A 26,875-nucleotide genomic window follows, 5' to 3' on the forward strand; every position below is an offset into this window, starting at 1 on the left:
GGACTATCAGGAAGACTAAGAATCGCTGGGCGCCCACTAAGTACTGGGTACTTTCCTCATCTGATCTCATTAAATTGTCCCAACAGGAGTTGGACCATAGAGAGGAGTATGGTGGTTAAGAACTTGGACTCAGCAGTCAGACTACCTGGGTTTGCATCTCCGTTCTCCACCTGCTACCAGGGTGACTTTGAACCTGTGGCTTAACCTCTCTGTGCCTCAGTTTCCTCACCCGTGAAATGCACACAGCTCCCGTCTCACATGGTTACCGACCACACACACACAAAGACGTTAGCTCAGTGCGTGGTTCATGGTAGTCTCTCCCATACTCCTCCTACCGCTGTTAACAGCTCTGGAAGGTGGGTGTTTAATGACGATGAGACCAAAGCTCAGAGATGTGGAACAGCTGCCCCGTAAGGAGCAGACGTGGGCCGCTCCACGGCCTCTGCCCCAGCCTTACCTCGGGTGCGGTACGTGAGCACGGCCACGGTGAGGTGGATCTCCGTGGGTGCGTGGTCCCTGGAGGAGCTGATGGAGTAATACCGGGGCTTCAGGACAGGCAGCTGGGAGAGCAGGAAGCTGGCGGACACCCGCAGGGACGGGAACTCCTCCAGCACCTCCAGGAAGGTGGGGCTATTGGTGAACTTCCACTTGCTGTAATCAGACGGCTGAAAGCCAAGGGCAATATGAGTGTCTCAGGGCGCCTGCCCCGCACAGAGGGAAGAGGCTGTCACAATCCAGTATTCATTCATCCACTCCCACGGCACACACTTCAAAGAACCAGGTGCTGTCCACGGTCCTGAGAACGCCGAGCTAGAGAGGAAAACGTTCCTGTCCTGGAGGAGCTCAGGCCAATGAGTAGCATTTCTCTAACTTGTGTGCTTAGAACTGAACTGTCAGCAACTTGCAGGCAGGAGTCAAATCTTTATTCTAATCTAATTTGGGGAAGGGCTTCAGAATCATACAGACCTGGGTTCAAATCTTGACCGAACGCCCTTACTATCTGTGGGATCTCGTCCTCGTTACTTAACCTTTGTGGAATGAGGATAGCATCACCTACCTCATGGGGGTGTTGTGAGAATTAAGTGAGAAAACGTGTGCCAGGTTAGTGCCGTGCAGCCACAGGATAAGGGCAGCGGAGGTGGCTGGAATCAAGATAATTAGCGATAATGGTGACGGTAATAATGATATTCGGTGCCTTTTGCAAAGACTTGGGTCTAGAAAGTTGCAGGTGAGTGAATGCATTCTCTCATTCATTTATTAATTCAACTACCCATCTGTTACTATGTCCATTATCCATTCATCCACACCACCCATCCTCCATCACTTCCTCAATTCCAGGCTTGTTCCAGGTGTGGGGAATAAAAGACAGAGCGGCTCTCCTTTTCTAGCTCATTTCTGAGGAAGTGCACTTTGGTTGCATCATGCAGACATTCAAAACAATTCAGTTCACTTGACACAACTACGTCCTAGAGATGGGACAGGAGAGGATGCCTGGCTTCCTCCCAGCCTTTGACAAATCGCACTTTGGGAAGCTGGGGTGGATTCCCTTTGGAGGTTAAAGACCAGCTCTAGGCTCAGAATGTCCCCGACTCTGGGGCCCTGCTCCTGCCTCACCCACCAGCCCCGACCTTCACCTGGCACAGGGTCTCCAGCCTCTGCCTCTCAGCCTCGTCCGTGGCCAGCTGGGCCAGCTTTCGGAGCAGCAGCTGGGTTGGTGGGGTGGTGATGTCCAGGAAATAGGTGAGAGCCTGGCTGAGTGAGCAGGTGGGCAGTCGCTTGTCCCTGACCCAGTAGCTGCCTGGATAGGGAAGAAAGGAGTCAGGATGGGAAAAAGGCCCCATTTAGGTTTCCCAAAGAGTGATGAGGCATCTGAGATAGACACCCTCTACCCTCCAGCTGCAGGGGAGAGAAGACACTGGAGTTCTGGTTCCAGGAACAGCAAAAGGGTTCATGTGCCCAACTCAAGTGCAGGAAGATGGTGCCCAGCGATAGGGCTGCCAGGAAAGGCTGGTCAACAGCCCTCCAAAGGGCACCCAAGTTGACACAATCCTGCAGAACTAACTATGTACCAGAGTCCAGTCGCTCTCTGTCCCAGACCTGAACTTCAGCAGGACACACACAGCTGAACTACAGACTCACCACGACTAAATTCACCAAAGACTGATGTACACCCCAGAGGCCAGTTCTTCATTTAGAGAAAAGCCCATAACTGCAGTCTCCAGGGGTGACTGGGTGAGCAGCCCTCAGCCCAGAGTGAGGTGGCAAGTCTCAAGGAGTGCCAAGAGGCCATATGCAGGGCGGTCACAGCATGGACACTGGAGCCAGTAGACATGGGTTCAAACTCTGGCTCCCCACTTACTAGTAGGCTGACTGAACCCTCTGAACTTGGGTTCTGTCTCTGTGAAATGGACGTGATAATAAAACCTGTCCTGCTGAGTTTGCATGAGGACTGAATGAAACAGTACACGTATTAGGTAAAAATATTAGTATTACATTGTTTCCTCTAGACCCCAGGCCTGAGGAGTCACATCTGTCCCCCTACAGTCACAAGGAAGTCTCTGTCCTCTTATCCCCGAGTTGCAGGCTCCCTCACACACTCCTGGACAGTGGGGAACAATGCCAGACTTTGCTTCTCAGGCTCCTGCTGTCCTATTTTGGCCACTCTCTTTAGGGGGACACATGTTTTGGAGGTATCATGATTGCAGAGGACGCTAAGGCCAGGGAGCTAGTCCAAAGGGCTGGAAGGCCTGTGATTGCTGATTTCATTAGTTTTCCTCTCCTAGTGCCTGTCACCCAGTGCCGTGCTCACCACATAGGCTGAGAGCCTCGCCTTAGCACACAACGGACTCTGACCCCTCCCCCGGACAGCCTCATCTCTCCAGTTAGGATGGCCAGGAGGAGCCAAGCTCTCCTGGTCACCCATGGTCTGGCCCTGCCCATTGCCCACAGAAGGTGGGCATAAATGAGACCCTCGATGGGGAAGCAGTATGAAATTAGAATGCCATGAAAATGCAATATAAATTCCAAAGCATAAAATTTGGGATCCAAAGGGTGTATTAAACTACCTTCCTCTGACCTTCCGGACAAATGTCGATTAGCCCATGGGAAATGGATTCCTCCATTCCTGCATTTGTTTGGTGCCAGGAATTGTGGTGAAGGTTGCACACACACGTATCTACTCATCTGTTCTTCACCACAGCCCTGCGAGGAAGGCTCTATCATCTCTATTTTAGAGACAAAGAAACAAAGCCTCGGGAGGTTAATGCCTATGCCCAAGGTCACATTGCTAGTAAGTGATGGATCGGGGACCTGAATCTTCAAAGCTCACCATTTTCATAGTTTCCACATTTCTCTATCATGTCACCAAGCAAGTTGCACATGTGTGTCTGTTGTGGGACTAAAGAGACCATGCATGTATTGGTAAAATGCTGGCATCAAGGAACTACCCCCCAAATGGTGGCTGCTACTGTTATTATTATAATAATAATTATGACTATTTTTGCATATCTGCATCCTGTACTAGGTAGTGAGCTTTCTGAGGGCAGACACGGAGTCTCATTCATTTTTGTAGCCCAGGGCCTGCCTGGTATATAGATGTGAGTAGTTAAAATTTTGATGGAAAAATGAATCAGTCAACCAACAAAAGTGGCCGGGTCAGCAAAGAATGAAGGGGAAAGATAGCCCAGCCTCTGGTGCTGGGCAGATAGTCCCAAAGAAGCAGCCCTTCCTGTTGGCCCGGCGGCCAGTCGATGACTGCGTACAAGGCTGCTCTGGCGCGGGCTTCAGAGGCCCACCACTCAGCAGGAAGGACAGGGTTAGCTGCCCGTTTGCAGCGCAGGTCCGGGCCCAGCCCATCCGTGGGGCTGGGGCTTGGTGGGAGGATGCTGGGGGCGGCCTCAGCTGAGGCTTTTGTGCAGCGGGCTCACCGTTCTCGCAGAGGGTCTCCAGGCGCATGGGTTGGTGGGGGGCAGGGCCATCCACCACTCGCTCCAGGATGCCTTGGACCAGGGCTGGCTGGTTGCCTGGGAAAACTCCGAGGTGCTCTCCCGGCAGGTAGCTTGGGCCTTGGCTGCCCTCACAGGAGAGTTCCACCAGGAGGGTGGTACGGCTGCAGAAGGAAAAAGAAGCCTCTGGTTACGCCACCAGGATTTCCTCCAGCACTCCCTGATGGGTGGGCCAGTTTCCCCAGGAAACGTGCCCTATTTTCATTTTCCTGCCCGGTTCCATGAACACGGGTTGCCGGCATTCCGAGGCTGGGGTGCTCAAGAGGGCCCGGGGCTGACCCGGCCTGCGGCTTCTCCGTGGGGAGAGGGTGGACAGGAATCCTCCCATGCAGCCCTCCCAAGCCCTCAAGAGCTTGACCACAGACTCCGCCTAAAGAAAGCATCGCACTAGGAGGTATGTGGGCATCGAGACAAACCTTTCCTAGTGTCTAGCACAAATCTGGTTCTTATTAGAACACAGCCCACTTTCGCTAATGAAGGTAAGGACAGCACAGAAAAACAAAACCTACAGAGAATCCACACTGCTGGCTGACCTGGTGAGGAAAGGTCCTTCCCTGCCAAAACTTTTCCTGAAAGTTCTTAAGAAAGCCAAATAGTTTGAGTTTTTCTTGCCCTCCCCTTTTGGTGAAATAGTTAAGTCACAAAGGACAGGAAGTGAAGCAGGTGCCTCGTTCCCAAGCTGGAAAACTGGCCCACGGTTAATGCAGACCCAATGTAAAGGTGCTGGTGGCCACAGGGGTTAACAATCAAATTGACCCTACCAGTGGCATCTTAGCTAATGCCAGTGGACACTTCCCTCCTCTCCTTTCTAAGACTGACTTGCTCTGGTCTTTCCCGGATGAAAATAAAATCTGTGGAACGTCACCCAAGAAGCCCTCTCCTTTGCCCTACCTGGATTTTGGACTCTGCAGATTCCGCTGCGATTTCAGCCTCATGGTGAACACGTGCTTGGCGTGCATACTGCCGAGGGCTGTGGGACAGAGAGACAGTGAAGCGGCAACGTGGCTCTTAAGTTGGCGGGGCAGCCTCCACGTGCTGAGTCAATTACACCCAGACGTTGCCCTGGGGTGTCTCACTGTGGTGGTGCTGGGGTTTTCCTTCCCTTCTTTTTTTCCCCACTGTGTTTCTGAATCACAGATAAAGACCCTTGGTTTGAAGAGGATGCTTGTGCCGCTGCTAGGTATTGGGAAATGCAATGCAAATGCCCCAATATGGGAATTTCTAGGACATCCCATGGCTTGGGATCCGCAGGAGAGCGTAGTTGAAGCTGGGGATATCCTAAGCGTGAGGACACGTGTAGGACCTCTGTAGTCCTGGTATAGGAAAAGAGGAAGCACAGAAGCACAGCATCCAGATGGGCCGTTCAGAGTTCCCAGACTGTAGCCTGGAATTGCCTCTGAAAGATGTTCTTCATAATACCTGGCTGCCATTAGAGCGGGAAGGCTGGGGCCCAGATCCCACCTGGGCCGTCTGCTAGCAACTTGCTGTACCTCCCTGAACTTCAGTTTCTCTGTCTGTGCCTTTCTCACAGGATGAGTGTCAGGGATCACTTAGAGCAGGTGCACAAAGAGTCCAGCACAGTGCCTGGCACATAGGAGCGTCCTTCTCTCTCCACTGCCCTCCCAGGGTCTCCTCCTAAACCGCCTCTCTCAGAGACGAAGCACGCCTGCAAGTCTTGCATCCCAGCAGGCTCTTGGACCCAACAAGAGAGAGATGCCTGGTAGCCCCAGACTAGCTGCCTCTGTTCAGAGGGTCTTAGTGGTCTCCTTGACCCTAGGCTCAGGACTCAGAGACACCCACCCCAGCAGGAAGGGCAAGCAAGCTCCGTGTGGTGCAGGGAAGTAGGTACCTTTGTTGAGGTCCAAAGGCTGTGAGTCTTGCACGAGCCGGTAGTGGTGCAGGTCCCAGGTCACATTGGCAGTGTAGAGCTTGGGGATCTGGATGTGGTGTTTGCCTCGGACATCGAACGTCTCACAGGCTGCCTGGACAAAGGTGGAGCCGACTGGTGTTAATCAACATCCCCGTCTTCAGCAGCAGCTACCATTTTTTAAGTCCTTGCAACTGAGCTAAGAGCTTCGTGTAATTACTAAGCACACTTATCTGGTTGGGCTGTTATGAGAACCCAAAAAATGGCTGGTCCTAGCACATAGTAGCTATTGCTATTATTATGAATATTAATAATGACAGCATCTCGTTGTATCCGCATGCCCACACTATGACACAGGTGTGATTACTCCCATTTTCCTGACATGGAATCGTGTGGAGGAGACGTGGGCTTGGGAACCATGTCGGACCCACTCAAGGTGGTGCTCGTAAGACCCACTGCTGGGTGAAACGCTTTGCTTCAGGGAGTTCTCTCAGTCAGTGGGGTCAAGCCACAGGTGATAAAGACCTACTGAGATATCCCTGTCCCCAGGTTCTCTGTGGCTGGGACACTGGAACAAGACAAGGATGTCAGGAGGTGACCTGGATAATCAGAGGGGGAAAGATCTTAAACCACAGCTTCCCGAGGGCAGGGAGGTGTCAAGTGGAGCTCTTCTGGGGGCTGTGGGAAAGCAGCAGCGACTTGAGCTCTCAGGCCTGCGATCCCGGCCCACACCCGGGACCACGCCTATAGGACCCAGCAGGGGTCATGCCACGCAGGATGCCCAGCACAGGTGTCCTGGGCACGAGTGCACCGCAGCCTCCCTCCCGGTGCTGTGCGGCAGCTCCGGCTGTGAACTGACCTTGAAGGTTTGCACGGCCCAGCCACGGAAGGCCTCCTCCTGCCCGCTGAGCTCGTCCCCTTCCCCTGTTGGGGAGATCTGAGAAGCCCCCAGCTGGGACAACTTCTGGTCGATGTCATGAGCAAAGGCGCAGAACTGAGGGTACATGCTGGAGCCGAGGCCAAACACGGCATACCTGCCCGAGGAGGACACGCACGGAGCCTGGGTGAGCTGACCCCGTCCACAGGCCAGCCTCCGGCCCTCGCGCCCCAGCTGGGCAAGGACCGCCAGTGCACACCCCCTTCCTGTCCTCCCTGGTTCCCGAGCCTCGTCTCCAACTCCCACGACCAACCCCATGCCTGGCCTGCAGAACTGTGAACGGGACTTGGTGTCCCTGCTTTGACCCACAACACCTCTGAGAACAGGCTGTCTCTGGGCCTGGACATCCCAGGAAGTTCCCACTTATACACACCCAGCTCCGTCCCTGGAACCCAGACTCTGGGAGTGGGGAAGAGATTTACCTGAACTTGTTGGTGAGTTCTTTCAGCATGAAGAGGGACTTCTTCAGTTTCTAGAAAGAGAGAGAACCACAGAGTTCCCAGGACAGGATTAATAAAAGCACCACTTTTCCCTTTCTTCTGGTGGCTCATTTAAAAACTGGACATATCTGGCAGGAGAAAGTTCAAGGTGCTCGCAGGGAAGTTGGTTTAGGTGGGGCCGCCTGGCTGGGACTCAGGGACAAGTTCAGCCTTAGCAACTCATGTGGGCCTGACCTTTGGTGGGGGGCGAGGACAGCCCAACCCCCAGCCCATCCAGCCCTGGCAGAGGGGGGCCTGCCTTATAGCAGGGCATCTCCAGAGGGACTCCTGACAGGACATGAGCCTCTCTTCTTGTCAGAGTGACAACTGGTCCCGTATTCTCTGAAATAACCCTGATTTCCCAGGAACTCAAGATAACTTTAGGTGGAAACTAGTGTCAAATCACATGGTAAGAAAGTATTCTTTTCTTCTTTAATTTTTTCTAGTTATTCCTGTTTCAATTATTTCATTCTTTTGTCCTGAACACTAGGGAGAAAATCTCAGACTGCTGCTAATGGAGACTTAACACTTCTCTCATACTTGCTTATTACTCTTTTTAAAAAACAAAGCAAGCCATGGTTAGGCAACAGTATCCAGCTAGAATTCAGTAACTGCTTGGCTTTCATTGGATTTACCTGGGACCAATTTCTGCTGGCTTTCCATTTGTGAGAGTGATAGAAAGTTTCCTTTAAACATGAATTTTTGAATTTAAAAAGGCAGGTCAATTTACTGAAATATATTAAGCACGTCACAGGAAAGGCAGCTCACGCACACGGAGGAAATTACGAAGGAGGCAGCCAATGGCTGACCTTCCGGCGACCCAGAGTGATAAGAGCTCTCACTCCCGAGTGCCCTCCTTAGAACATGCTGAGTCCCCAGATCCTTTCCTTGGTCCTCTTGGGCTCTACCAGACCCCAGACCCCTGGGACTCAGGCCACCCACCTCTCCGTTGCCAGGGGAGTCTCCGTTCCCGAACGTGCTGGTCACCACCAGCAGTAGCTGTTCCTCCTCCAGATGGCTCAGTCTGTATTCGTCCATGCAGAGAACCTGCACGGCACCCAGGGTGGACATCAGCCCTTGCTTCCCAGGCTGGCGCCCTCCCCAGACACCCAGCGCTCCCCTCATCCTACTCAGGCCAGGAGTCCCCTTCGTCATCTCGGTCCCCTGGTCCCCGGCACAGAGGAGGTGAGGACTTAACAAATCCCTGTCTACTGAACCTATGTGAACACAGCATCCTCGATTCTTTGATTCTCCCACGCGAACACATCAGCAAGCCCTGGAGGGTTTGCCTCCAAAATACTGCATGTCCCAAATCAGAGCACGTCTCACCGCTTCCATTGCTATCTTGAATTCTGAGTGCGTGGACATATTTTCCACAAAAACGGGATGAGCAGGTAACAAAATTGACAACTCCTCTGGCACCTCGGGGACCCAAATGCTTTGCCTGAAGCTAATCTCAGGTGACATGTGTCACGGCCTCGCGGTTCTACCCAGGCCTACCTGACCCAGGAGGCCTTCAGTGATGGAGGATCAAATCCAACACTGGTGGAAGGAATGAGTCACCCTTGGGAGTTTTGTTTTATTTCTCTGCATCTTATTCGTCCTCCGCTCCCTTCACATTTAGCACTGCACCCTGTATAGGAGGTGTTCTGTAAATGTGGATAAAATCCATCTAGAACACCTCATGTATATCAAGACTTAGCAACATTAAGAAGGTGTTTCTCAAACTGTGTTCCCTGGAACACTATGAAAAGCTTATTTACTAGGTAAGTTTGGGAATCCCTGGACACACCTCTCTCCTTCTATCACAGATTTTCAATAAACATCAGCATGCCCAACGCTTGGGGACATGCAGGAGCAGAGCCATCATTGTAACTTGCCCCAGACTTCTCCGTGCACAGGCTGAGTTGGCTACCTTAGGGTTGAAGGCACAGCTGAACAAGGCCCCTAGGTCCCGGGCCAGTGTTTCTGATCTTCCTGTCTCTGTTGCGAAGAGGATCGTGGCTCTGACCCGGGAAGCCATTTTCTCACGCATCAGCACTGACGCAAAGAGCACGGCTCTGTGGGGACAGACATGCTCTGTGTGCTGAGTCAGCCTCCAGAGGAAGACGGGGGCCCAGCATTTAAAGTGCAGCAGATCGAGGGAAAAGAACCCAGGTTTCTCACCAGCTATCAACCCTGGCTCACCGCCCTTCTCCTCCTCTCCCCCACTCAACCCACCACTCAGCCCCTTTGGGAAAATGGAGGAGAGAGAAGGCTGGGACAGAGGTGGCAGGTGACCCTGGGAATTGGTGTCTGGATTTCTGGGAGCCAAACCCTTTCTCTCTCTCTTTTTTATAGTTTTAATATACCTTTTAATTAATTAATTAATTAATTTATTTGGCCGCACTGTGCAGCATGCGGGATCTTAGTTCCCCAACGGGGGATCGAACCCATGCCCCCTGCAGTGGAAGCGCAGAGTCCTAACCACTGGACTACCAGGGAAGTCCCTCCAAACCCTTTCTCATTGTTCCCTGCCCTTCAAGGTCTAGAAGGAAGGGCTGAGGTTCAGATGTCAACACTGGCTGCTCCCACTTACTTGACCAAGACTTTGAATCGAATCTCTCTTCTCCGGGGTCTCCGCCTCTCATCCTGCCAGACGTGGGTTTTCCAGGCCTCCACCTTCAGAAAAGAGGGCAGATATGTGGGCAAGGTGGGCCCTGGCTTGGCTTGAGCTTGGAGAGACAGAAGGCCCTTCATGCCCTTCGTGAGTTGCGGGGCTGAGCAGGCCCTGTCCCCACCCTTTCACTGAAAGCCCCACGGGGAAGGGCTGCATCTGTCTGTCTCCCTCCAAGTTGTAGCTCATGTCCGGCACAGAACCTGCACACAAACAGTTGACTGTCACTCATTAGGGTGTCCCTGGAAGGGAGAGGCTGCACATCTCTTTCCTTTTGGTATCTGATCACTAGGAAGGCTATACAGATTGTATATATTGCATAGTCTGCCCTGGGATACCTCTGAGAGTAGACGAAGGTGCTATGACCACAAGCACAAACTATCCCAGGCAGTCAGTCACACTACTTATCACTTTTAGAGTAAGGAAGCTCTTCCCCAAATCTAACCAAAGAGCTTTTTGACAAAAAATGAGATCATTTCACTGGGTAACGGTTCCTGAGTGCACTCTGGTTTGGACACTGGGCTGAGCTGTTACGTACACCAGCTCATGTGATCCACACAACCTCCTCCACCGTGGAGTTGATGACCGTCCTTTTAGAGATGAGAAAACCAGGGCTTAGATGGGTGAAATGACCCACCCAAGATCATACAGCTAGGAAGTGGGAGAATCACCCCCAGATGTATCTGACCTGGGAGCCAAGCTCTTCACCATTATGTCATGTGACTGTCTATAGCCCTCCCGTGCAGGCGGGCACAATGGTGGTCGCCCTCAGGAGCTTAAACTCCATCAGAGCAACGGGCTACTAAAGGTACCATAAAAGGTATTCCCTTCAGTCTCACTTCTGTAGAAATGGACAAAAGCATCCTTGAGTGAAGCCTGAAAAGCATTAAAAATATGCCTCTGTGTCCCCGATCCTTCCTTGTATATCCTGCATTAGTGAGCACACGTGTGCACAGGCACATGCAAACACACATGCACGCACACATGTGTACACACATGCACACATGTGCAGACACACACACTCTCTCCACCCCCGAGCTCCCAAGACAGAAAGGAGAGGAAGGCCCCTCTCTTACCTGGTAGTAGTAGAAAGGGGACAGGACATAATTTAACATCTCCTGGTGGAACACGGGGGTGATGCTTCCAGAAATTGGGGGTACCAACCAAATCCAGTCAGCTGGGCAGCCCCCTCGGGACCGGTACTCATTCTGCATGTACTTCATGAAGGACTCTGCAGCTGAGTGGTGGTCCATGATGGTCACATTATGCTTCTAAATCAGAAGGAGGCAAGAAGGCGAGTTGAGGAGAGTGGTCGGTTGGCTGCAGGGCTCCCAGATGGACTATGGAAGGGCCTGGCAATCTGTAAAATGGGACCACAATCCCCTCTGGCCCCCTTCTCACTGCTGAAAATAAATACCCAAATGCAAAGTATTTTCAGAGCCTCTGAGCCCAAGCAGTCACCATAGCCATGGTCAGCCCACAGGCCACACGCTGCCCCCGCTTGGCCTCTGCGGGCAGTGTCCAGCTTCCCAGGCCTACAAGTCTCCCTGGACTCCCACAAATTGCTCTCTGGATGCTGATGAGTCAAAGCACAGTGGCTTTTTTTCACTTGTTGGTAAAGAGTTCCAGGAGTCACCTTCCCAAAGATGTGGCTGTCTCAGCCCAGAAGGAAGAGGACTGAAGCACTGGGGGGGAACCACAGTGCATGGAAGGCAAATCACCACAATGTCCCACATCCTAAAATTAGAAGCCAAGGGGTCTGAGCCTTCCTGGAATGATCCAACAAGGGCAGCCACATCGTCTGGAGCAACTCATGTAGTCAAGAGACATTGGTTTCATGGAGTGGTTCAAACCTTGGCCTCTTATTAGCCATGTTACTTTGAGCTATTAGTTCCTTAACCTCAGTTTCCTCATCTGTAAAATGGGGATGGTAATAGTTCCTATATCATGACGTTGTTGAAAGAATGCAATCAAATAATACAAGTAAAGCATAAAACGTGCTCAATGAATGTTAGCCGCTATCGTCATTTCTATCTACCAGGTACTGCATACAGAGGTGAAAGGCGCGGCCTCTTCTCTGCACTGGATCATACTCTAACCGTGGGGGGCAGAAGGACGTCAGCCATCTCACATGGTCTGATAGAAGCTGTGATGGAGGTGAGTGCAGGTGCTGACGGAGGGCCGAGGGAGGGCTTAGCTCACACAGGAGCTCAGAGGAGAGATCGGGGATTTTAGAGACAGTTTCTAAGAGGAAGTGAGTTTTGAGAGATGGGTACCAGTTAGGCAGCAGACGGGCAGTCCCGGAGGAGGACACTGCATGAGTCAAGGCCGGGAGGCAGGAGAGGAGCCAGTGGGTTCCAGTAGGATCAGCTATGCCTTCTAAAATTCTATACATACACACACCGCAACTACTGGGTGCCAGACCGGTTTTAGGTGCAGGAGCTGATGAATGATGAGAGCTGTGAGAATAGTTGTAACAGTAATAAATAATAATAACAACAAAACTAATGTTTTTTGAGTGATCACTATGGGTCAGGCAATGCAGCTAAATATTTTGCATTCATTTTCATTTAATCCTTACAGTAACCTAGTGAGGGAGGTACCATTATTATCTCCATTTTACAGATGAGGAAATGAGGCCAAGTCTTTTGAAGCTGACCCTGAAGGAGGGTCATGAGGAAGTCCTGGAGACTCTCAAGCAGTGGAGGGACGTGGTCAGCAATGGTCAGGAGACAGTTGAGGGTCAGCAGTTTCCTGGGACATATCCGCATCCTGCCAATATCAGAGCTGATGCTGGGAGCCTGCAGGAGTCAGGATGTGTGATCCACAGCCAGTGGGGCCTTCCCCAGCTGGGTCAGCCCCAGGAGGCTCTTCCTGTCCTGTCTCGGAGCTGCCCCGTTCCCCCCCCCACTCCCCAAAATCAGGCACAAGCTTGACATGCCTACAGCGTGACAAGCTCTGGGGAACAGTGTGTGATAATATGTATTTACTGGGTGTTTAATGTCAGCTCCCACTACATCCCACAAGGCCAGGGTTTCTGTCTGTTTTGTTCACCGCTCACACTCTTGGCCTGGCCTAGGGCCTGACACATGGAAAATGCACAATAAAACTTTGCTGAATGAATGAATGACCCTCTGCCCTGCGGTCTGGCCACCAGGGCATCTGCCAACTTTGTGGACATGGTCCCAGCTTCTAAAGTAATAGCTTCACACATCCATGGCTCCTTCCCCAAAGGAAGGGGAGTGTTTATAGGAGAGCAGCAGATGGACCGGAGGGCTCAGCCCCACACAGGAGCCAACCTGCTGTGTTTGGTGGCTGCCATTGCTCAGAGAGGGAAGCAAGAGCAACAACGGCTCAGGTGGGCGTGGCCTCTCATTCATTCATCCAATACATATATTTTTTTAGCATCTGCCACGTGCCAGACACTCTTCTAGGCTCCAGGGGTAGAGCAGTGAACAAGAGAGACAAGGTCCCTGCCCCATGGAGCTTACATTGTAATGGGGGAAACAAAGAGAGAGGCAGATGGACTCCATAACGTCAGGAGCTAATCAGGATTATGAAGGAAAAGAAAGAAAAGGTTAAAGGAATAAGAAAGACAGGGAGGTGGGTGAGGATGCCTTTGTTTATGGTGTCGTCAGGGAGGGCTACTCTGAAGAGGGGACAGTTGAGACCTGGATGAAGGGAAGGAGCCGGTCACGGGATGATTCATGGCAAGAGTGTTCTAGGCAGAGGAAAAAGCAAGTGCAAAGGCCCTTAGGGGGGAAGCATCTTGGTGAGTGTGAACAACAGCCAGAATTCCACTGGCAGAGCTGTGGAGGATAAAAGCCTGACTGGAGCGGCTGGGGGATGAGGACGTGTAATGAGGTCTTTCCATGGTTTTGCCGTAAAAGGGAGGCAGAGAAACAAGGTAGTAGCTGGGTAGGGGGAGTGTTTGGTTAGCTAGCCATTTATCTCTTTGAGATGGGAATCATTACAGCTTACTGATCATTGATGGGAATGATCCAGTGGCTAAGGAGGTATCAATGTTATGGGGCAGAGGGTGGGGAGGATTTTCAGGAGTAAAGTCCTTGAAAATTGAGAGAGGACAGGATTCAGTGCTCAAGCGCAGGGATTGACCAGCCTTGGGAGGTAAGGAGTTGCCTGTTGCTAGAAGCATTCAAGTTTCCACTAGCAGACTTGAGAGGGCTTGTCTCTCTATCCCCAGCACCTAGCACTGTGCCTGGCACAAACAGGGTGTTCAACATTGTTTGATGCGTGAATAAATGAGCAATGCCGTAAGGGGAAAATCAAGCATGACATGGGCGGCTGGACCAGACGACCTTCTAACCAGAAAGCCTTCAGACCCGCAAACACCAGACATGCCTGGAAACTGTGGAGCACAGCGACATTGATCTCAATGACAGCCCGGTCCTTCCAGAGTGAGGCCACCTTGTGTGTTTCCAGGCCCATTCTCCTGCCCACTTCCTGCAAAGGCAGAGAAATGGGGGTGAGTCAGTCTCTTGGATCCCAGCTGCAGGCCCGCACCTCCAGCCGGCCCAGCTGGACGGTCTTCGTTACCTCCAGGATGTTGTAGCGCTGGACGTCACAGAAGTCCCGGACTCCGATCTCTGTGCCCATATACCAGCCGTTGAAGGGGCACCCTGGGAACTCAAGGCCACCCACCTCAAGCAGCATGTTGGCTACGGCCGGCAGGGCATACCACTTCAGCTCCAGCTCCCGGAACCACTCATACCTGGTAGGGAGGCAGAGCTGGTGGCAATGGGGCCTTCACTTTGGCCCACATTCATCCCCCCCCAAAAAAAGCTTCAGAGAAAGAGTGCACCAAGAAAACTCCTTTCCAAGTGCTGATCTCTAAGTTCATCCCACCTGGAGAGGTGAATTGACGCACCACGTGTCATTTGCTAATTATGCATTCAATCACGAGTTCATTCACGCAAACATATTAAGCATCAAGTATATGACAGGCCCTGTGCTAAATGCTGAGAACCCAACATAACACAGCACGTAAGGATTCCAGTGTCAGAAAGCCTGGGTTCAAGTTCTGCCTTACTGATTACTAGCTGTGTAATCTTGGGATATTATTTAGCCTCTCTGAGCCCTAGCATCCCCACCAACAAAATAGAGATAAGAGCATCAAACTCATGGGATTATTGTGAAAATAACAGTATCCTTTATTTGTATATTCATTCATTCCAGAAATATTTATAATTGAGCACTTACTATGAGCCAGGCGCCCTGCTACGTGTTGGGGATATATTGCCGAACAAGAAAGACAAGATCCCTAATTCTCAAGGGCCTTACAGACTATAAGTAGGTAAACAAATAAATAAATAGGAAAATAAAGACAAGGTGATGTGTCAGGTGGAGGGTGAGGGTGCCTACTCTAGACTGGGTGTTCAGAAGAGGCTTCTCAGAATGGGTAACATTCGGGAAATACCTCATTGACAAGAAGAAATGAAGTCTGCAAAATTCTGGAGAGAGGGCATGTCAGGCAGAGGGAAGGGCAAGTGCAAAGGCCCTGAGGTAGGAGTAAGTTCAGTATATTCAAGGGACAAAAAGAAGAGCCCAGCCTAATGCCTGCTACATAGTGAGTGTCAATGTATGCAGGTATTTTTGTAATTATTAGAGCTGCCTGGAGGAGGGGCTGAACCAGATGAGCTCTTGAAGTACTGTCATCAGTCAGGAGAGGGATGGCTAAGAGAGTTGGCAGGAAGGTCAAAGAGGCCTGGGCTGCACAGTGTGAGAATCTCAGAGCCTTTCAAGGATTCCTTTCCTGAGGTCACTTCTTCCCAAGCTGCTAGAGCCTGGTCTGTCTAAGCCATTGCTTTCCTGTCACTATCAGCATCTCATTATAAGTCTGAGGCCCGACATGCAAGTGCAGAGTTGCTGTACAAGGGCGACAAGGCAGGCCTTGAAAGTTGGCCCTTCTGGGTATCACCTGCTGCTGGTCGGGCTTTGGGGGAGGTGCAGGGAGGATCCTGAGGTCTAGGGTCTCACTTAGGAAAGGAGGGGGCATGCATGTGAACACACACCCCTGGCACCCACAGCCTGCTTACTTGGGATGTTCCATGGGCACCTCAAACACAAGGTCGGGAGGGATTTCGAAGAGCTCAGGGTCACGGCCATCAGCCTGCAGGACCAGAGGCACCACATCGAAGCGGCCGTATTTGGGCTTCCAGCCCAGGTCGATGCACAGCTGAAAACAAGACAGGCCAAGTGAGTCTGGAGATCCAAGTCCCTTGACCCCTCTGGGCTCCACTGTCAGCCACCAGAGCCGGATCTAGTACCTGGGTGAGCTCCACGCTGGCAGGGTCCCCTCTGATGGTACCATCAGGCATCTGGTAGCCGGCATACCGGATGAGCTGGGCGTTCCAGACCCGGAAGTCATGTTTCCCGTCGCTCCGCTGGGGGAACACGGTGATGGCCGACCTTCCCCAAGGTGAGGACAGTGCTGTTTACCACCCAGCTTCGGTGTGCGCTTCCAGCCATCCCCAACAGGTCCCCTGTCCCCTCCTATCTTCCCACTCCCCAGCCCTCTGCACCCGAGCTAACTGAACCAAACCCCTGCAGCTCTGAGACATGCCAAGCTCTCGCTGGCCTCTGCGTAACCCGTCCACTTCCTGACATACCCTCTCCTTCTTTCTTCTTCCTGCAGCTCCTACCTTCCAGACCAGCCCAGGGACCACGTCCTCCAGGGAACCCTCCCCACCCCTCGGGCACGGTTAGCTGCCCAACCCTTTCCCTAGCTGCACCATAGTTCTCTTTGCAATTGAGTTAGTTGGACGCTTGTCTAGTGCAAGGCATAGGTTCATAGTGAGCTGGACCCTCGTCTTAGGGTCCTAGTCACTTCCCACCCCCATGCCTAGCCCTGTGTTGGGTCCTCATCAGGTGGGCACTGAGTGTTTGCTGAAAGGAAAAATGAATGAAGGACCAAATGAGTTGACCTTGACCTCCTTGGCTAGGGGAAGGGGAAGGTAAGGCAGGAGTGGTTCTGATGGGCAGCCACTCCCCCACCTCTAAGAAAATCACCACATTGGCTGCAAAAACAACTTCTCATCTCCTCTAAAGTGGGGAGCCTTAACCTCGAAGAGTGGAGAAGTTGCTTCTTAAGGATCCCCCCCATCACCTCCAAATGGCTACAAGTCAGAAAGAAACCAAGGAAATGGGCCACTGACGAGGCACTAAGCTCACGGAGGCCCGCTCACTACGAGGGCTCCCTGAAGAAGCCAAGTCTTTCTCCTTTCTTTCTCCCTAGTCTCTCCTGGAGCCCAGATGCCTCCCCTAAACTCATCTGCATCTCTTGGCTAAGACTTGGGGACAGGGTGGGCCCCAGCATAGCCTCGTAGCCTCGGGAAAAGCACACCCACCTGATGTTGCCGTTGTTGGTGGCATAACGCAGGTGTCTGCAGATGTGCTCGAACATCTCCTGGGCCGTGGAACAGCTCCGCGCGTCGAAGACCTGCGTGCACGCAGCCCACCCAGACCACGCCCGTCAAGGACCGTGAGGACAGAGGCCTTGGAGCTGATCTTAAAAGCTAAGCCACGGGGACTGAGGGAGTGGCCCCAAACCTCACGACCCGAACGCCTCGCTGAGGAGTGCATCCTCCTCTCTGCCCCTTCATCCTTCCTCTGCTCTCCTAGGGGAGCCCAGGAGCCCTCACTTGGAAGACCGTATCAAAACCCAACCCCCAAGAAAACCTGATTCTCAAGCACCATGAGTCAGGATTCCCACAGCCTAGTTGCTTTATACATGTTACCCATGGCCTCCAGAACATTTTATTACAGCCAGAGCTGGTTGCATTGGCATTTCTTATCTCTTTATCTGTCCAAGTACTTTCACTATTATCCAGCAATAAAACGTAAAGACAGCTTAGGAGGCTAGGATAAAGGAAATGTTTTCTAAAAGCCAAGAATTCAGTCAAGGTAAACAACCAGGGCCTCAGCAGTTATAATAGCAAGGTCGTTTGGTTTCACGTTGGCGTTTAGTCTCTGAAATTTAACGCAAGAGAGAAAGATCGGCTAGAAATCCTGGTGCTGAGATCGGATTCTAGACTCTGGGGAGGTGGGGGTGGGTGGCTGTAAGCCCCCATCTCAAGCTCAGGGCCGGGGAGAGAGAACGCAGGGAGCCCCGGGGACAGCTCGGCGGGCTGCTGGGAGCCACTGCTCAGGGCCCGCCGGGCTCCCAGCTTCCTCTCCTGCTAAGGGAGTCCACCTGCAGGTTGGACCACTGGATCCTCCCAATGCAGCGGGGGGCGTTGCGCCAGGCCTGCTTGGTGGCGAAGATGAGCTCATCTCCCGTCAGCTGGTAGGTTCCTGTTGTTTCTATCTCCTTTGTTACCGCTTCCACCCTGGCCAGATGTTCCTCTATTTTTGCCCTGGGGGACAGGAAGGCATCAGGAAGATCAACAATGAGATGACCTTAAATGGAGATCGATTCAATCCACAGAAGCAGGAACTGAACTAGGACACCAGGAGGGCAAGATGTCTCTCAGGGAGACCGTCCCCTCCAGAGCCAGCTTCATGGGCACGTGACCAGGGCCTTGAGCTCAGAAGGGCTCCATGCTGGGTATAGTGCTCTGCTGTCTTGAATTCTTAATCATCTGTGAACAGGAAGCCACGTTTTTATTTCCACACTGGGTCCTGCATGTTACACAGCTGGTCCTGATCCCACCAGCACCCTTGTTGTTTCTAGGAACGTTTTCTCGAATCATATTCATCTCAGCACGGAGTGCCGCGCTTCTCAGACACTTGCGAGAGCCGGAGCGGCATCCAGCAAGCCGCAGCCCCATCTTGCCTCTCAGCCAGGGGAGCACCCGTCCGCCTTCCCCTGGTTAAGAGATGAATCAGTCCCTCCCACAGCAGATCCTGTGTACTGAGTACTCATTGTGAGCCAGGTACTGGGCGAAGCCACCCACAGTCAGGGTCCCACTGAGACTGTGAGGGAGGCATGTTTGTGTCCTTTTTATAGTCGGTGTATCTGGAAGGTTAAGTACTGGCCCGGGAACAGAAGTGTGGTAAAGAGGAAACTCAGGACTCAGACTCAGGTTGCCCTGATGCCAAGCCCAGGCTCTTAACCTTCTACCTTCCACACTGGGTGGGAGGGATTGCAAGCCCAGAGATGTGCAGGGACTGCCCACGCTTCCCTGGTCAGGCCCAGACGGGGACCTGCCCTCAGGACTCAGCCTGCAGGGCCCCAGGGCCGCTCAAGGAGGAGCCCTCCACAGTGTGGTCCAGCGTCACAGGCTGTCTACAGCGAGCTTTCTCAACCCCCGCGCCGCTCGGCCAGCTGTCCCTTGTGAGATTTCCAAATTGGCTTCTCCCCTCCCCTCCCAGCTTCAAAAATATCCCACAGCCAGGAAGGTTTTGAAACACACACACACACACACACACACACACACACACACACACACACAGAGCAACCTTGAGATTTCCAATGGGCACCAAAGACATTTCAAGTTGCAACAAACAAAACTATTTAAGGAATGAACTCCTGATTAAGGAGATTGGACAACTCAAGACAAAATGGCCTTTCTGTGGATGAAGAGTGTCTTGACAGCTCTTCCCTGATTAAAGAAAAAAGCTCAAAGACAAAACACTCGGTGCTATTTATCTTCAAGGACACTCCTGGCATAAAGACCTGCTGGGTGAGGTTGAGGCTGCCCCACCGGCAGCCCTCCTTCCCCAAACAAAGCTTCTAGCAACATTCCCTGCTCTGCATCTGAGCATGAAAACAGTAGCGACCACCAGAACGCAGATGCTTCCAACATACTTGGTAGTGTTAACGTGGGACTATGTAAGAAAAGATCATTTTATGTTCTCACCCAATTCCTTTAGCGTTTTACATTTTACCACTGTTTTCCAATGGTCACATTTCGGAGGCACTAAAATGCTATGATGCCTGTTAGTTCGGAAAAGAAGGAGTGGCTTTTGGCATCAGTGCACTGACTTTGGACAGAACATTCGGCAAGTTACAATTTCTAACTATACAATCCTTCACTCACGAAAGACGGAACCGGCCCAGCTGTCCATGCCTTTGGCTGCTAGTGTAATTGTAGGGATGGGCTGCCACCTGTCACTCACACCCCCAGGACCTCTTGGGGGGTCCAAGCCATGGATTTGTGATTGTGAAAAGTGGAACTTTTTCCCTCTGTGGAAAGTAAATGGGTTTTCAACAGCCAGCAAGAGCAGCCCTGTAGCTTCCTGGGGCTATAACACCCACCCAACTCCCTTCCATACAGCAGCAGGAACCCCCAGGTCCAGCATGGAGTCAGAACCTTCAAAGTCAAAGAGCTGGATGCTAGAACATTGAGGTTTAAAGCAGGGGTTCTGGCCCAAACTGCTTGGGCTCAAATCCCAGCTCTGGAACTTCAGAACGTGTGACTTTGAGCAAGTTACATCTCCTCCACAGGCTTTGGTTTCCTTATCTGTACAGTGTGGGGAGGATAATAATGGTACCAGTCCCATAGAGTCATGGTGAGCCTTACATAAGGCAGAGCCCAGAACATACCTAGCGCTCAGTAAATGTCAGCTTCAATACGGTGGTCCAGTGAAGCCCATTAAGAAAATTCCTTGACCCTGAAAAGCTCATAAGTCAACAACCGAGTTGAAAGCTTAAGGACCTTGGACCTCCTAGTGACAAAGCACTTCTGCAGAGGTTCTATTTATACAGCACACAGAGCAGCAAACCCCTGACTGGGTTCTCGGTCCTGCTGTACATTAGAATTGCCTTGGGAGCTTTTAAAGAACATGGGTATCCGCTCCCTCCACACTTCCTGAGAAGCTGATGCCCCCAGCCCAGGGGACCCTGGCACCAGTATTTTGCAAAGTCCTTAACGGCGACCACTGTGCAGCCAGGGTAGTGGATCACAGCCCCAGAAGTTAAGGGTCTCTTTCATAGACTCAAGGCCCCTTCCAGCTCAGACACTGCAGGTCAGAGCAGCGGGGACGTGGCATCACCAGGAGCCACTCTTTCTGCCATGGGGAGGGGGTGTCCCAGGTTACTTCTGTGGCTCACTTCGTGCAGTAAAGTGCCACGTGGGGCTGCACCATGAAAGCCACACTCCCCTCGCAGCCCATAAAACAGCAAATCCATTCCCTTGGTCATTCTGCCTTACAATCCCTTTGTGCATTTTTATTTTAAAGATATAAAAGGACCTAAATTAATAGCCATATATTTTATGAAACTCAGCAATATAGATCCCCACAGAGTGCAGTGCAAAGAGCTCTCTCCAAGTCAGGTGGCCTAAATTCTAGCTGGGACTGAACTCTAGCTGTCGCTGGGCTTCCCGGCTCACACTTGCAGGTGGAGGGCTTGGCTAGGTGGTCTCTGAGGTCCTTTCTATCTCAAACATTTCATAGTAAAAGGTTTTGTATATCAACTCATTACTTTGTGCCAGGACGCTGTTCCAAACTTATTTAATCCTCGCAACAATCTTATGAGCCAGGTTTTGTCACGACCCTGCTTTGACCTGTGAGGAAGTTGAGGCACATGGAGGGTAAATAGATTTCCCAAGGATACAGGACCAGTTACTGGTGGAGAAGGATGCAAACTCAACCGTTTAGATACCCAACCCACACTTTCAACCATTACTGCCATGCCTCTTTGTCTTATGGTTTTGAGAACGTGTCCAGGGTCTTTCCCCTGAAAAACTATGTTTTAGCCCTCGGTCCATTGCAAACCTGGGAAGGAAAGGGGTCTGGGGTCCGAGGGAAAGGGCAGGAGACAGGAGAGCTCAGGGGAGGGGGAGGCAGCGATGCTGCAGGAAGCTAGACTTACTCTTTGAAGGAGCCGTAATACTGGTTGACAAATTCAATAGCTTGAGGTAGAAGCTCGTCTGGGAGGGTAGGCTTGTCCCTGGGTCCTATGGTCAAACTTTTGGGGTTCATGATGGCTCCCAGGCAAGACCTGGACTTGCAAGCGAGATGCTGGAAAGAGAGAGGTGACGGTGAGGCTGGCTGCCTGGCCCCTCAGCACAGGCGTTGATGGCCATCCTCCTCCAGGGCCAGCTGTTCCGGCCACCTCCTTCCACTCTGGCTGCTCCAGTTCCCTGCCACCCCTCTCCACCTCTGTGGCACCTCCTCCTTGGGGTCTACCAGGCTTTCCCCTGACTCATATCTCCTCTCCTCTACTGGCTGAACCCCAGTGGCTATGGGCTGGGCTGCTGCCACCACCCTGGGCTCAGTCTCTGGCCCTGCCCCCAAGCCAGCCCCAGACCCAAAGTCAACAGCTCGATCCCTGGGAAGATCTCGACTACCTTCTCATTTAAAGAGGCTGATATGACTCCTGGGGACAAACTATCGCTGTTCACCCAAAATGAATTGAGAAGGTGCAAATCCCAAAGCCAGGGGATGGCACAGAAAAATTACTGAAAGAAAATATACCCAAAGGTTAACAGCGGTCATTTCTGGAAGGTGTGGGAAATGACCCTGCTTTCATGGCTTTGAAATTTTCAATTCTTTCCCACTTTACAATCACAGAATACATTCTAAAGTTAGAATAAGAAACTTAGGAGATAATAAGTAGTCCAACTACTCACTGGAGGCTTGAACCCCTTTCCCACCTCCTTATCAAATAGCACTTGAATCCTTCTAGCGATAGGGAGCTCACTACGGGACTGGGCTGGATAGTTCAGTCCAGCTTTGGACAGTTCTGGTAGAAAATTCTCCCTAATACAATGCTGAAATCTGTCTCTCTGAGAAAGAAATCATTTCTTCCTGTAATTGCTTATCTCACCTTCCGGATTATCCATCACCCATCGGGGAGTTAACAGGGAGTTAACATCATATATTTCCCACTGTAATTTGTGAGAAACAAGCATCTCTGTTCCCGGTACCCTTTGCCCAAGCTGATGCGTGTCTGGTTTGCCCAAGGGGACATCTGTTTGCTCCATTAAGGGCCTTGATGGCTTCGTTGACTTGGGACAAAAGTGGTTCTCCCAGAAGCCCCAGACTTCTCACCCCTTTGGCCTTGTGGTGAAGTGTGTCTTGGAAAGTCATCCCGCTGCACCAGTTTTTGATCCTCAGGTGCCGTGGGCGGGCCGATGGGGGTGCAGCCGGCTTGACCAGGGATTCTGGAGACTGCTAAGAGGGAGCAAAACAACAGGGATTTCCAAATGCCTCCAACCCCAGGACTCCATGGGTCTTTCCCAGGCCCTAGGCCCTGCTTGGGCTCTGGGTGGCTGCGGAGCTGTGGGTGGGTACACAGGTCCCAGTGTCGGTCCACGTCCCTCCTCCCTTTCCGGCAGCCTGGCCACCTGGGCCAGCGACTGCTAAGAGCTCCAGGTGCCTGGGCCACTGGCCAGGCTTCTCTCCTCATCCAAGAGCCTGCCAAATGCTCCCTCGGGGGCACTGCAACAGGAGGGACTAAGGTTAGACGTGACAGAGATTACTGTCACAGCCGCTGCTCCTGAGAACAGAAATCAGGACAGGGAGAATGTATCACTGCCTTCCCTGAAGGCATTTAGGAATATGAAAGCCAGTTCTCTGCCCACCTCTCTGGAACACTGAGGGCCAAAGCACTTAGGGAAGGTGGAACCAGTGGGCTAGGGGCGGGGGCTGGGGCTGGGGCTGGAGGCTCAGCTGCTGAGTTCAGGATTATTTCTGAGCATCTCACTCTGGCCCCATGAGTGGTCTGCCCTCTCCCAGGCCTGCCAACCCACACAGGCAAGTCACCCAGGTGCCTGCACACCTGGGGGGCCACCACTCCCAGTCACCATGGTTCATCCCGCTCTCCCAAAGCTCTTCCTCGTCCCCACCTGTGTCCCCGGGTCTCTACTCACTGCCCCAGACCTCAGCTTCCACCAGGCTGCTGTGCCTGGGCGAGCGAGGAAGGGGCTTCCCACACCCGAGTGACTCACTGACCTTTGCTGTCCCCGTGAGGGGCTGGGGAGACTCATTCCGGTGCTTGCCAAGGTTGTGACATTTGGGGTCATCCTGTGTCACTGGACTGCAAAAGGAAACAGCTATCATGAGATGGAGTATCTGAAGGCAGAGACGGATCTTAGAGTTCCCTCTGCCAGCCCCTCATTGGGGGTGGTGGTGAGGTCTAGAGGATGGGAGTGAACGTCAGCGTTTCCAGTCAATGTGGTGAGGGAGGCAGCTGGCCCATCCAGTCTCTGCACCATCACCACCCTCCCTCCTCCTTTTCTTCCCTTGCCTGCCCCCTACAAAGCCAAAAAGTCAGGAGGGGAGCTGAACCAAAGTGAACGGCCCAAAGGGTGACCCACAGAAGCTCTGTGAAGATGCCCCCTTCCAAAGCCAAGTACAAACATGGTATAGGGCTAAGCTGGCAGAGAATGGCTCCTTCAACCCTGTCCTCCCAGGCCAGCAGTACTGTCCACCAGCCACTCCCTCTTTGGGACTTAACACTTTTTTATTTAAAGCACTTGATTTATCTTGGTTTGTCTATTTATTCTAAATTTTTATTATGGAAAATGTTAAACATACACAATTAGAGACAAGAGTGTAATCAACCCCCATGAGCCTTTCACCCAGATTCAACCCAATCGAACAATTATCAACCCACGGTCACTTTTATTTCAACGTTACTCTCCCAGCCCCCACTCTCATTTTAAAGCCAGTCTGAGACCTCACGTCATGCCTAAATATCTCAGTATTTCTGGAAGAGAAGAACGCTTTTTAAAAATATATTGGTCTATTTGTTTGACAACAACAGATTAAAAGAATCCAGCCTATCCTTTGAAGAAGAAGAAGCCCTAATAGTCTGAAGTCATTCAGAAACCATTGGTTCTGGTTTGGGATTTCAGGTTCGCTCTCCCAGTAAATGCTACAGAGAACAGAAGACACGTGAACATCCATCCAAGAGTCACACCCCACACATGCCTCCTCCTGGGGCATCTCAGTAAGAAAGCTTCTTGGGTCCCATGTTCTTTGCAGTGTTTTCTGGGGTATGTACACATCCAAAGGGAAAGGCAGTTAGAGAGTCCTACAAAGGTCGCTCATTTTCCACCTCACACACACCTGTGATGTCGGAAAATAACAAATAAGCGTGTGTTGCTTTTGTTATTGGAAAAAGTAATGACCATTTATATTCGTATTATATAATTAACTACATACGTTATATAGTTGCATTATATAACTATAAAGAGATAGTGTCTCTTTAAGAGAAAGTAACTATGTATCAGAAAGCAGCTTCTATCTGAATCAAGTGATTCAGCGGCCCTGTGAAGCCCCCTCCATGTGACTGGCCGTCGTCACCCCTCTGGTCTGGTCTGGTGTGCCCCACCAGAAAAAAGCCAATATAGGGTCATCTGGACATTCAGAGCAGGTAAGCCATGGCTGAGCAGTCATCATGGGGCTGCCTAAGGGGGAAGATGCTTTGAGGCTGGGGTCCTCAGGGAGGCAATGCTTTACTGCCCTTCTCAATCTTTTACCATCACCCTTCACCCCCAAGCCCCACCATTCTTATTGATGTTTCCTCTCATTTGCTTCTGGCCATAGAACTGGAGAATTTGAGAAGCTTACCAGTCCACAGTAACTTTTAGATTGAGAAACAATGTCTTTGTTCCCTTAGCGTAACTATTGCTCCCAGATATTAAAAAGCTACCTAAAAATCCACTCTACAGATGGGCCATAGTGAGCCTGACCCCACCGCTTAGGGCTGGATATTTAGATTGTGTCCAGTTTCTCCACTATTATAAATAATGCCTCAAACCGTATACATGGTCTGATGCCGGCTCCGTGCGTGCGTGCATGCGTGTGTGTGTGTGTGTGTGTGTGTGCACAAAAGCATAGGAAAACACCTGGGGGAAATGCTAGCAGATATTAACAGTGACTAGCATTAATTGATAAGATCACAGATGATTTGAATTTTCTTTATCTTTGTCTGCATTTTCCAACTTCTTTTCAGTGACCATGAATTCCTTTCATAATTGGGAAAATTTTTTCAATTTGAAAAAATGAACGCAAAGCTATGCACACAGTCCTCTCTCCCCTAGTGATTTCTTTGGGTTAGCTGCTGGAAGATAGGGTGCCCAGAAGCCCGGTGAGCATATTAAGGTTCTGGCCAAATTATTGCATTGCCAAATTATGACATCATCCATCCAGACACGTGCAATTTGGCTAAACCCACAGTTGTGCTTGGTCCTGCTTGGTCCTCCACGGCAACAGGGACCCTTAAGGACCTGCCATCAAAAGGAGAGCTGGAGCGTGGCTCTTGCTGAGAGCCAGCACTGTCCACAGGCGCTTGAGGGAGAGGACGCTGAGGTCAGAGCTGCAGTCCGTGGCTCGTTTGGGGACTGATTCCCCTGCTGTTCGCACTCCGCCACATGCTCCCACCTCTCCATACACCACGGGTCGGGGGCAAGGAGGCGCTCTGGAAAATGGATCTTATCTGTAAATCAAGAACCTCTTTGCTCTCTTAACCCTATCTATCCTAAAGGGTGTTGCAGCCCCAGGGCTGAAAAATCCAGAAAGCTCCCAAGTGCTGAAACGTCCACAGTTCCTACTCCAGCCCGTACAGGCGCCTCTGAGGGGTGCATGTGGGGCTTCTCTGGGTCTTTGTGGCTACTGAGTTGCAACCCCTTAAGCGTTCTAAACCAGGAAAACCCTTTAAGTAAATCCTCATCGGAATCCTACAGAGAGAACATTCCAATCCTCATATTTCCCCCGGAAACCCGAGGCTCAGAGAGGGGCAGTGCGCGCCGGGGTTCGAGCCGGGGCCCCGCGCGGTGCCGCCCGCCTCCCTCCCAGGGCGGATCCCGGCCCGGCGCAGTACCTGGCTCGGCGGGGGCGGCAGGCTGGCTGCGGCCGGAGGATCCTGCGAAGGAGCCGGCAGAGTCGGGGCCGGGCAGCCTCGCACGCCGCGCCCAGCCCCTCGCGCATGGCCCCGGCGTGGGCGCAGCTCGGAGGGCGCCCTGCGCCCTGCCGCGCGGCCCCTTTATCGCCGCCGGACCAAGCAGCCCCCTCCCCGGG

General features: G+C 51.9%; 1 protein-coding gene across 6 annotated transcripts in view; it reads right to left on the reverse strand.

The window, feature by feature from the left end:
- NOS2 (nitric oxide synthase 2) overlaps positions 1-26,875 on the reverse strand; it is a 122,698-nt gene that overhangs the window by 21,225 nt on the left and 74,598 nt on the right. For 3 of the 6 annotated variants that reach the window (XR_011377096.1, XM_070044591.1, XM_070044589.1), the window contains exons 5-24: positions 23,804-23,888; positions 22,901-23,023; positions 21,720-21,868; positions 18,156-18,318; positions 17,311-17,402; positions 16,231-16,372; positions 16,000-16,139; positions 14,501-14,675; positions 14,306-14,407; positions 11,020-11,214; positions 9,866-9,948; positions 9,203-9,347; positions 8,230-8,334; positions 7,231-7,280; positions 6,731-6,905; positions 5,854-5,986; positions 4,896-4,974; positions 3,927-4,108; positions 1,635-1,798; positions 458-665 (exon numbers count right to left, since the gene is read on the reverse strand). Coding sequence is in view for 5 of the 6 variants with exons in the window: in XM_070044591.1 (XP_069900692.1) it covers positions 458-665; positions 1,635-1,798; positions 3,927-4,108; positions 4,896-4,974; positions 5,854-5,986; positions 6,731-6,905; positions 7,231-7,280; positions 8,230-8,334; positions 9,203-9,347; positions 9,866-9,948; positions 11,020-11,214; positions 14,306-14,407; positions 14,501-14,675; positions 16,000-16,139; positions 16,231-16,372; positions 17,311-17,402; positions 18,156-18,318; positions 21,720-21,868; positions 22,901-23,023; positions 23,804-23,888 (2,690 nt within the window). In the remaining variant the exon portion in view is untranslated. Of the gene's footprint in view, positions 1-457; positions 666-1,634; positions 1,799-3,926; positions 4,109-4,895; positions 4,975-5,853; positions 5,987-6,730; positions 6,906-7,230; positions 7,281-8,229; positions 8,335-9,202; positions 9,348-9,865; positions 9,949-11,019; positions 11,215-14,305; positions 14,408-14,500; positions 14,676-15,999; positions 16,140-16,230; positions 16,373-17,310; positions 17,403-18,155; positions 18,319-21,719; positions 21,869-22,900; positions 23,024-23,803; positions 23,889-26,678; positions 26,766-26,875 lie in introns of those variants that run through there. The other 3 variants (XM_060289943.2, XM_060289942.2, XM_070044590.1) reach the window with 3 other exon arrangements.

This window comes from Globicephala melas, chromosome 20 (genome assembly GCF_963455315.2).
Source record: "Globicephala melas chromosome 20, mGloMel1.2, whole genome shotgun sequence".
In the NCBI taxonomy this organism is placed as follows: Eukaryota; Metazoa; Chordata; class Mammalia; order Artiodactyla; family Delphinidae; genus Globicephala; species Globicephala melas.